This window comes from Saccostrea cucullata, unplaced genomic scaffold (assembly GCF_032062105.1).
Source record: "Saccostrea cucullata isolate Sc308-1 unplaced genomic scaffold, CSIRO_AGI_Scuc_v1 ctg3366, whole genome shotgun sequence".
NCBI lineage: Eukaryota > Metazoa > Mollusca > Bivalvia > Ostreida > Ostreidae > Saccostrea > Saccostrea cuccullata.
In genome coordinates this window covers 131,059-142,924 of record NW_026921044.1, presented here as the reverse complement: position 1 = coordinate 142,924, position 11,866 = coordinate 131,059, and the positions used below count along the sequence as shown (strand labels likewise).

The window sequence follows — 11,866 nt, the reverse complement described above, 5'->3', positions numbered from 1 at the left end:
GTTTCATTGATGGAACGACCACTGATCAAGAAATCTGTACAGGTGATATGCCTAATGTAGTTTATGCAGGGATGAACGCAATGGGTTTTCTTAAGAAATTAAGAAGAAAATATTCAGTGGATGTAAATATATTCTCATTTTACCGGTATCTTATGTAATGATCTAAAAAGTATTTGTGGCTCCATATTGATAAGTGAAAAAAAACAGCAGTGATACATGTGCTTTTATTAGATCAAACTAGATTTTAAAGCGTCATAAAAAGTTTCGTATGTGATTTTGTAGATACCTTTTCTTTAATACTTATTATTTTCAAATACCGTTTTTTAAAAAAAAAACCATAACTCTTTTTAATATGAAGTTCTTAGAAAAACAATTTTGATAAATTGTTGAGAAGCAAACAAAAAATGATGAAATCACACAAAAGACCTTAAAAAGATGATTTTTTTGTAGAAAAACTTACTTGAATACCATATCAGATGACGAAAAAATGAAATAAAAAAAGGAGCATAATGTTCCATACACATGGTAAAAAAAAATAAAAATAATTATAGCATGTAGTTACTTGTACGATTAGCTGTACGGTTGCTCAAAAGTTTTACTTGAAAATGTTATTTAATTTGTTTTGACTTAAAGTTTGAAGTATGGTTCGTATCTAACTGAGCCCATTTGTTCTTGTATATTAAGAATAGCGCTGTCGAAATGTTCCATGGGTATGTTTCACTTTTCACGGTAATAGTAATATTCATCAGAAGGTGCAGCATTGAAGGTTTTTCCAATGTCCGTTGATATATCCTTAAAACTTGGTCTTCTTCTTGGTTTAGTGTTCCAACATCTCGTCATAATGTCATGAAAACTATTTTGAAAAAAAGAAAAGCATTCAAAAAAGACTTTATAAAAGCAGCATGAAAAAAGAAGATAACGAAACCTTTAGCTATTTTATGCTCAAAACAACATTGAAATGATATAATTCGGGAGGCAGAGAAAATGCGGATTAAAAAGAAACAAGTATTCTGTGAATTTAGCATTAGCAATACAAGTCCCATGTCGACAATTGTAATCTGGTTCTCGTTGTAAATTGAAAAAAAACATAATCCTTTAAAAATCATGGAAGCGGAACAAATTGCAAACTCCATCTTTAACTCATGAGGTATGAATTAAATGGGTTTAAATTTTCATTATTTAGTAATTTTCAGAACTTTTACTATGCACGTTTTGTTTTAATTTAAACGTTCTTTTTTTATAACTGGCACTAATAAATGTCATAATTTTTCAATGTTTTTGCTATCGATGAAAAGTGTTTGTTATAGGCTTAATAGTTTTTGACTGACTTACAAGTCATTAGCGAATTCTGGTCTTTTCATTCTATGTCCATTTCTGACCTGGGTTACAACATCTCTACTTCGTACTCCCGGGTATGGAGTTTCACCTAATTAATGAATTAAAAAAAACAAATCGGACGTTAAAACATAATAGTTATGACCTGTCAATCATGCAATTAAATTATGCTAAATTTTCCATTTCAAAACAAACAGTGAAAAGTTTATGAAACACTAAAGAAGGTTTCAGTGATAAATATAATATAATATAATATATATATTTTCTAATTCAGTAATATTGTACAAACAAACCAATTATCAATTCATATTATATATTTTTTCATATGATACGATTGTACAGGAACACTAAAGAACATATACATACCAAACGAAAATATTTCCCATAATACCACTCCAAAAGACCATACATCACTTTTTATGCTGGCAGCATTCATTGAAGTAAAACATTCAGGGGCTGTCCATTTTAAAGGGATTCGCTCCTAAAGGTTTTATTTAAAATGTTTATTCAGATTCTCAATATTCTCACGTACAACAAAAGGATGACGTGTTATACGGCCCCAAGTAAATCGACAAAAAATATATGTCTTAATGTACTCTAGTATTTGTATGTACTTAATCACTATGTGTATCCAAATTGAATATTTCTCTTTTACCAAAAATGTACCATGTCTACATCCAATTCTTATTGCATTTAAGCCCCACATCACTCTTTGAAGCTCAAGTAAGTATTTTTTCTTCTTTGGTTGGTCACTGTATTTTACATTGTATATGCATTTTTAATCACAGATTGATACGAATCTACAATTTTAATGATCAAAATTACAAACCTTTAATTTATTGTATAAAGTTTATGAATAGACAAATGCTTACATGTACATGTATTCCCGAGTATAAGTGAATTTCAAATTTTATGTACATGTACATTGCTTGGTCCAAAACGCTAGACGCTGAGGTTTTATGTATATAAGGCTTTTCTTGAGTATTTAAAGTTTAAAAGGTAATACAAATTTTATGAAAATTAACCTAAAGTACGTATCTGAGATAGGATATAAGTAAACCAGCATGTTTTCTCAATCAGTCATTGGGTTGAACAATTGTTTTCTGTAAGACACTATGTGCGAAATAAAAATTATAATAGTCATCTAAGGTAGATTTCTCGAACGTGCATATTACTTCATTGTTCTAAGACCCGCCTATTCTATTTATCATAATTCATAAAAAAGAAGAAGAATAAAGAATACAATCCTCGACACAATTCAATAGGTTTAATTTTCCTTTACTCTTGTTTGAAAATAACCAAAATAATTGTGGATAAAGTAAAATTTAATTTAGAAAAAAAAGAGGTTTAGAAAAAAAAAATTAAGTCAGCCGATCTTTTTTATAAAAAATAAACAAAATTTATTTATTTCAGTATAAACAATCCTAATATTTTTTGTATTTTTATTATTTAATTATTTTTTTAACTTCATTATTATGATAACCTTCATTTACACCTTCTGACTATTTCTATCAATCTTTGAGATCTAACCTTGTCTTCAGATGTACCATCTCCGTCCTCTTCGTTGCCTTGGTGTTTGGGGGGCTCTGGTCCAAATCCATAGATCTGGGGTTCTAGTTCATCAGTCAGTAAAACATTTCGTGCTGCAAGTCTTCTGTGCACCAGCTGAATAACATTTTATAAAATACAACAGTGATTATGTATTCTTTAACTAATACCAAAGATATTATCACTACAAATACAGCTTACATTCAGCAGTAAATTGATTTTTTTGTCCTTTTCTTTATTTCCTATTTACCTTTTTTGTCTCAAGGTAGAACATTCCCTTCGAAATTCCGTAAATAATTCGATATAAGGATTCCACCGTGTCGTCTGTTGATTCATTCCTCTGTTGTAATAACCAGTCTCGAAGCTGTCCCTTTGTACAGTATTCAAAAACCATGTATGGTCCAACTGTAGCAAAACAATGATAATCAAACGTAATATTAGGTTAAAAAATGTTTTATATGTGTAATTCCACCTAATTATTCCCATGCTAATTTTGCCACATTAAACATCCCTTTTAACCTTTTGACATAATACACAATGTCGATACTGTATATTATTTGTTTATAATTTGACTGCGATTCAAGACAATTTTTAAAACTTCACCTTCCAAGATAGAAAGCCTAGTAAGATTGATTGATGGATTAAATGTTGTATTTAAGTCCTGATCGAGAATCACTATATATCGATGAATGGCCACATATTTTCAGCGTTCAGGGCTAATAAAAATTGCGGCATCTTCGTCTTGTCAACGCCTACCGTGGCATGGGGCTTTGATTTTTAAAGTCTCATTGGAAAGAGCCGAAACTTTCACATTTATCTACCGAGCTTCTGGCAAAAAAACGGTCATTATCTAATTTTTCTCGACCTTCAGATCAAGGATCGAGAGCTCTACCGATTGAGCTACTGTGGCGGTAGAAAGCCATATTTGTAGAACATTGTAAAATTCGGATTATCGCCTTATTAGTGACATTATAGATGGACATACATTTGAATTTGGTCTAGAATTTGAAAGATCATTGTTGGATATCTTTTCACTTTGTTAGGTGTTGTTTGTTTATAATAAAAAATCAGTAATATTCGCATTATTACATGTTTTTTTTTAAAAGAAGTTATAATATGATATAAAATACGTTTTCCCTAGTGCGTTCATACACATAATTATACTTTTCTAATTTTAGTACAAATATATTTTTTCTTTTAAGTGTGCGGTTTGTTTCAAACTTAATGATCGTTAACACATTATGTTTTTTACACGTTGAAAAATAAAAGCAAATAGAAACTAAATTATTTAAGCTGTCTTATATTGTTTAGGACAACCCTTATTCTGTACATATGTCTTAGTGTTATACATGTAGCTGGCAGTCTTCAAGCTCAATATATCTAAATGATCAACTTTATTGATCTTGTTTTTGTCTTTGAGTATAGAACCTGCTAATTCGTGCGATTTATTAAACAAAATTGAAAGTATAGCTTTCATCAAAGTCTTTGTCTCTATTTATTTGTCGTCGATAACTAAGTATATATCCACATCAAATATAAGTTTAGTCAGGGCAATGGATTACACATAACTTACACGCATCGTTATCGATGACAGCGCCGATGAAATGGATAATGTTTGGATGTTCCCCAACTTCTTTGCCAAAAAAATTAATTTTTGCTCTCATCATCAGCATATTTTCTTCAGTGAATCCACCTAAAATTAAATGATTTGTGTTTAAATCAACCAGAATTCAAATTATATATATATTTTTTTAAATGATTGATAAATTATTGCTAGAGTTTATTTAGATTCAATATGGAATACAAATTGATGCAAAATATCAATGTGTCTCTTTAAACCTCAACCTTAATATATAGGTTTTGCAACAATTTTTATTCCTTGTTTTATTATGTCTAAAATTTCTGTCAAGCAGACAGGAATGAACGATGAAAAGTTTGTCAATAATATGTTGTTTTTAAGTTGGTTATTTTGCATGTAGGTAATTTCAGTCCAAGTATACCGATGCAAAGAATAAAAAACCGGTATGAAAGTAGGAATTAAATTTTCGAAACAAATAAAATTAAAATTGGTATCGTGTATCGAACAAAGGGATATGTTCAGCGTAATTAATTTAATCTAAAAACCCTGTTTCTTTTGAGAACTTTAAAGTTCATAGAACTGTAAACCAGATTCATCCTGCAATTTATAACAGCGTTAGTGAAACATTGAGATGCTTTCATTGGTCTGTGGACTAAGAATTTAAAAATAAAAATACCTAAGTCATTCTTACTATCAAAAAAAGTTAATAATATCTACGTATGGGTAAATTTTATAATATGTACGTCTGGGTATATTTTGAGGATGAAAGTATTTGCTCAAGGAACTTTACAAGGTTTGTAAAGCGACGTTAAAGTTATGATGAACGGTCATGGTTTTCATTAATCTTCAAGGACATATACAATGGAGATATAAACTTTAATAATCATATTAATTTATTCTAGCGGTATTTCAAAATTATTAAGCTTTCATGCATTTAGAGTTAATTTATAATTGCTATTCAAATGAAAATTAAACTGAGTTACTATAATCAAACTACATTGTAAAAACATACTTTTCAAAGTCTTTGCAATAACAATTTGTTTAGCTTTGTTATTTTGCTTTTGGTATCTGGCCTTATATATGTCTGCAAATCTTCCGCTTGTTAGCAAGACATCCAACACAATGTTAGAGCTCGGTAAAATCCATCTGTCAGTATTACTGAGTTCCATTTGGCCGTATATATAAATGTCATCTACATCATGATTGGGATTCTTTAAAAAAACACAATCATGCAAATAAAATAATAACAGACTTCTTTAATAGAACACTGAATGAACAGCTAGACGTGCAAAATGAACGACCCTTAATTTAGTAGAAATGATTTAATTACTGTATACAGGGTTAATTTTCGTCCCGTTATAATTTCGACCTTTCAAATTTGGAAACATATTTGCCCCGTTTCAGATTCGCCCAGAAAGATTTTTGTTTAAGATATCATACTATTAACTTTGAATTCGCCGAGGCGAGGGGACGAAAATTAAACGGGGGCGAAAATGCAGTACGTACCGCTGAAAATCGGTTTGTGATATTCCTTCGAATTACAGTCGCCCGGCGTCGAATGTCTTCACGTACAACTGACAAACGTCCAAGTCGCCATAGGACAACCATCACAACAATTATGACAACAAGTATAAAAAACCCTAAAATGATTTTTGGAAAGAAAAAAACATTGATACATGTATTTTGGAAGTTGGTTTTTAAAACATTAATTGTTTTTAAGACAAATTCTTATTTCGGGAGAAAAAATTAAAAAACACATGTTTAATGCTTATATTTTAAGGAATTTATTAAGAAGAATTCTTTAAATTTTATTTATTTATGATCTAATTTAGTACATCTAATATCATAATTTTTCTTTGTTTAGGTTAACGACGTAATTTTACCTGAGGACATTCCTGCTATTGCAGCAACTGTCAACGCTGGTCGTGCTTTGTTAGTTTTAAAATGCAGAAACACAGGATCACTTCTCTGACGTCCATACTCTGTGATAAAAGACAGGTTATAACTTGTTTCTGGATTCAGTCCAGTCAGATCCACCCAGTCTGCGTCCTTGTCGATAAATCGGTTCTCTGTTCGGCCATTAGATGAGCGGAACTGCAGGGTGATCTTGGACCTTTTGTAACAAGTTGGAGATACGATCCATTTCAGACGAACACTGTTGTCATAGGTCTCTATCACAGTCAAATTTTTAGGGCCAGTGTCTGAAAAATAACAGTTTGTATGTTGAATGCATGCAAATTATATTGCACAGTTATTATATCGTATATTTTTGTACTGTGTCAACTGAACATTATACAGCTTAAATCTACAATATTGTTCATTGTAATTTTCTACATACAAATAAAAAATAAAAACTGTAAAAATTGATAACATAACTTACACTCATCTATGCCGTCAAGTGAAGCTAAATCTGTAATCTGTAAAAAGTCGTGAAACACAAAAATAAAGGTTTATTATTTTGAAGAAAAAAAATAGATTCTATAATAGTATGTAATATGTGTTAATATATGTCAATCATGCAATCACACGAATTATCCTTACCATCTTACTATAATGGGTAGTTTCCATTGCGTTGTTATATACTGTCAAATTTAACAAAAGAAACTCATTAGCGAATTTTTCCTTCGACACCACCATCCAACAATTGTTGATGTCAAAATAATGACTAAAATAATAGTAATCTCCCGTTTCTATCTGGTATCCTTTTATTCTAACATCAACCTAAAATAAAAAAAAAATGATTATCATGATTTTTTGGGGTTCATAAACCCTCTGCTCACTCACATGAAATATTGCTTGAACTCTTATTTTTTTCAAATGTAATGTATTATTTAAGTAAAATACAAACTTAACAACTTGCATGTAGAGCAAAACTCGACATAAAAGACATTTCAATGTGTCATTTTTAGAGAGAAATGATATTTGTATTTAAGAGTTCTCTCTAGCTTATCAAAAAATCGATGAACTTCAAAAGTTAAATATTTATAAAATGACTTCTTTCAATTACATGTATTGCAAAGGAAAACGTCATTCGAAAATTACATTTCATTTTTAGTTGTAATTTTTTTTCCGAAAAAAGTGACCCAGTTTCATTTTTTTCTTTCGCTATTACATCTTACAAATACATTAAAAATCAATTGTTTTTTTTACCCCTCTATTAGGCCAATAAACAAGCAATATGATCTTTTTTTTCATGTTAATGTCTTTTTTCAAAAAAAAGGTCCTCAGAACATTGTTAACTTAAAAAAGAAATGAAAATAAAACATTTACTTCAGATTTATTCCCTTTGATATCAGTTTCATGGAATAATTCGTTGCTGCTGTTTGCTAGTAGCTCCAAATAGACTTTATAAATTCCGCTATTTCTATCAATTGCATCTACCTGCAATCTGAAGGTTTAGGTTTTTTGTGAATATGTATGAAAAGGACAATGCAAAAATTTCATAAGAAGACTTTTTTCTTACCGACTCGAAAAGTCATAGGTAGGTGATTTAGTGTTACGTGTAAATTTCACATCTGAGTCTGCCAATGCTCCGGGTGGAGTGGAATCAAAGAATATCTTTGTCATGTCTACTTTTTCATTCCCCATGACGTCAGTTGCTCTGACCCAGAAATTTATCGCATTTCCATCTTTTCGGTCTATATAGAATGTTTGACTTTCTGAAAATATATTTTTTACTGAAAACCATGACTCGCGATCGGGAGTGCTGTTACCTTGGTTTCCATTCCTATAGAAATAGTCAAATTTAACTATACCATGAATATTTTGTATAGGTAACAGGGTTCTTTTCCCCGACTTATCATCCAGTTGCTCTGGCACCTGTTTTTCGTATTTGGTAATATGATCAAAATGTTGATAATGTGAAACCTGATTCAGAAGTTTATTTGTGTCGTGAAATTTGTTTTCAAAGTGTCCTTTCCATGATACTGTAATGTTATTTTTGAGATTATTTTGCCACATGTAGTTTGTCTCTGGTTCTGCACTTGTCGCAATGAACGGTGAAGTCGACAGAGTGATGCTTGATGAAGGATCATACAAGACAAGGGTGCGGGCGTACTGTGTATTGTTGGCTTTGTCTATTACGTTTAAAATAAAGGAATACATCCCTGCCTTTTGGGGGGTGTACCTATACCTATAATTGACATTGTTGTCGTTAATGACTATCTCTTCAAGTGGGTTCCACGGATAGGGCTCTGTAAGGTATGTTGTATTCGGTTTTAGCAAATAAACCTGTAGTTTGTACCCTTTTAGTCCTGAGAGATCATCCATCCAGTTGTTCCAAATTAATGTTATCGGGGACTTTCGTATAAAAAAAATATAACAAAATATAATATCATTATTTTGAGCCAAAGATTGTTTTAAACATGCGAAGTTATTGCATATATGTGAAATATCGGGAACATATTTCTCGTTTTCTTAGAATGTCAACACATAACTTTAAAAAAAAGGAATGATATTGATATTGTTGACGGTTTGAAATATTTAATACGAAAGAAAATCAAAATATATATATCATAAAGAACCTTTGTTATATCTTCTGTTACATCCAAAGCTTTTTCTGCACAGTCTCCCTTTTGAGGGCAATGGTGAGGTTTCTCGAAATCAAAACGAAACATTGTTGATTTTGAGGCCTTTTGGCCGATAAAAAAATCTTCCTTTTTCAGAGTTCCCGGTCCTTCAAGTTCTCGATATCCTCCGTTTTCAGCAATAACAGTTAATGTTAAACTGTTTAAAGACATTAAAATATAATGGAATTAACGAAGAAGGTAGCGTCTTAATAACATAAATATAACAATTCTTATTATAGCCCAATTAATCAAAATATCCATGAAATTTAAACAACAATAGAAGTCATCTTAATTAATAATGTGTATATAATTTCTATTTTGGTTGTAACGCGTTATTTGGTTGGAAAAACAATTAATATATACCATATAACCTGTGTTGCCTACGTAACAATGACTGACGTCAAAAATGTATCAATCCGCTTGACGTTAAGGAGAAATTGTCTTTTTTCTTTACTTCACAATTTAAGAATACAACCATAGAGATTGAATTAGATAGCATCCAATGTTAGGCTGATAAAACCTGGGCTGGGTCAGTTTACGCTTTAAAGTTTATAAAAAAGCGTAAACTGGTCCAACCCAGTATAAATCAGTATTACTAAGAAGGTTGCTATTTAATTCAATCCTTAAATATTTATCTGAATATTTTTTTAATTACTTGTCGCCGTTTTCCAAAAGCCTGTCAAAATTTTCATCCGTGAAGTTACACTGAAAAACATTGTCATTTGGATTACGTGATCCAGGTTCGAAAAGACAGCTTTGGGTCTCATTTTGGCTCACAAAAGGTTTGTTTTGATCTAAAACCGTAAAGAAAAAATTGTCATTTTTGCAGATAAGTTAACTTTACATTTCATTCACACTATACTCCGATTCAAGATATTTTCTAGAGAATTCTGGAGGTAAGTCATATACAATGGAAAATTGACCCATATTTAAACAAAAAATTTAAGAAGACAAAAAGCAGAAAGATAATACAACATATTGAATTTTAACAGTTAAAACGGATAGAGACTAATGTCTACACAAGAAAATCTTACCCTCTCTATCAACTTTCCATAATTCAATCTGAATTTTCCCTGAAGTAATTCCAAATTTGAACCGTTTGACATATTCTGGAACTGCTAGATTCTCTGGTCCTGTATAATAGGCGGCGAATGTGACGTTAATATAATTGTAATCCTTTTGGTTAAGCCATAACGTATCTACTCTTGTGGAGTTTGGTTCGGATGAATCCGTTATAAAACGATAGAGCTCTCTCTTCTGTCCAGTTCTTTCAATATTAGCAAGAACGGACATACATTGAGTTATTATTGGACGTCTTGCTAAAAGCACTGTAAAGAAATGGTAAAATTGAGGCTCAGTGTAAATTGTGTGGTAAAATTACTGACGCATTTGAATACTCATATTTTGTACATAATTTAGCACATACGTAATGCAATCGCCATGTCTGCAAAACTTATATAGGCAATGTCAAAAAAGATTCCGATTGACAGTTTACAAATTTTCACTTTTTATACACTGTTCAATTTAGAATTAATATTTTTTTGCATTAAGTTTTATAACAGTATAAAGAAATATCATATGACTTGATTCTTTGACTTAAATAAAATTCTTTATCACAATGTTATTCATCTTTTTTTTTTCATTAAAGAACATAACATAATGAATTAAACTTAAATTATGTCTAAGACATCATTGTTCAACCTACTTGTCTTGCATCGCTGAGTTCCATTTTTACCAGAAAATCCTTCATAGCATTGACAATTAATGGAGTCTCTACACGTCCCAGGAAAACATGGGGAATGATAGGAACACATGGCTGAGCAGAAAAATAAAAGGTATTTTATAACTATGCGCAATGGCAACATTTCATAGAGAATGGACATTAGATAAGAAATTATAAAACTTGAAATTGTCATTTGACATTACGCTTGACTTAAATCAGAAAGAAAGTAACCTATCTGTAGTTTATTTTAGACCATTTTCATGATAAATTCCATATGTTGAATTCGTTACAAAAACATAGTTGTATTATAAAAAAAAAAACTAACCCGTTTCGCAATGAAATCCTGTATAAGTCTCCCTACATGAACAAACGTTAGGGTAAATGCATGTACCACCATTTTGGCAAGGTGGATTGCAAACAGCTAAGAACGAAATGTTGTAGTATTATCAACATGACATCATATAAAAAATTCATAACATTATTCTTCATGCAGTGATAATGAACTTTTTTATTGTGTTGCTTTAGATCAATTTTTGTTAATTTTGAATTTATTCAAGTACTAATATGTAAATGTATTTATATTATAGTATTTGCTCTGAATATAAAATTGAGTTTCACTATTAATTTTGTTATACTACGTGACAAAAAAAAACAATACAAAATTTTTAAAATTCCTCAATTATATAAACTATCAAATATATTAAAGGTCAGATTGGTAACGACTTATGAACAATGTTTCTAAAAGAACATAAACTAAAAATAGAAATTAAACAGATATATACGCGTTCTGCAGTCGATCCCTTGATAGGTACGCGGACAAATACACTGTCTTGATTGGGAACAAATCCCTCCGTTCTTGCAGGACGGGCTACAAATGGCTGTAATCAAACGTAATATAAATATTTTATTTTTCTTGAACTTCTACTTAAATGAGTGGTATATAAAAGAGGTAAGTACTGCAGATAAGACTAATTATTAACACTGATGCCCCCGTAGGACATATTTTGACGAAGGTTAAATTTCTTACACGCTCGACAAAGTCCTAAGTCAAGTACAATTCTGTTACTTTGAAAAAAGACTTATCTTAATAAATATTCTCGTACACGTGCAATA

The 11,866-nt window shown here is 30.7% G+C and overlaps 1 protein-coding gene across 1 annotated transcript; it reads right to left on the bottom strand.

The window, feature by feature from the left end:
• Positions 1 to 484: 484 nt before the first annotated feature.
• Positions 485 to 10,472, bottom strand: LOC134259048 (uncharacterized). The gene is made up of 17 exons (XM_062741645.1): positions 10,457 to 10,472; positions 10,065 to 10,358; positions 9,686 to 9,824; positions 8,986 to 9,187; positions 7,926 to 8,761; positions 7,733 to 7,850; positions 7,004 to 7,183; positions 6,843 to 6,879; positions 6,346 to 6,663; positions 5,969 to 6,102; positions 5,475 to 5,673; positions 4,457 to 4,576; positions 3,134 to 3,288; positions 2,866 to 3,000; positions 1,702 to 1,816; positions 1,333 to 1,426; positions 485 to 853 (listed from the first exon to the last, which is right to left on the bottom strand). Exons 1-17 carry the CDS (start codon positions 10,470 to 10,472, stop codon positions 718 to 720), a joined length of 3,228 nt encoding a protein of 1,075 aa, XP_062597629.1. The 3' UTR covers positions 485 to 717.
• Between the last annotated feature and the right edge of the window lie 1,394 nt (positions 10,473 to 11,866).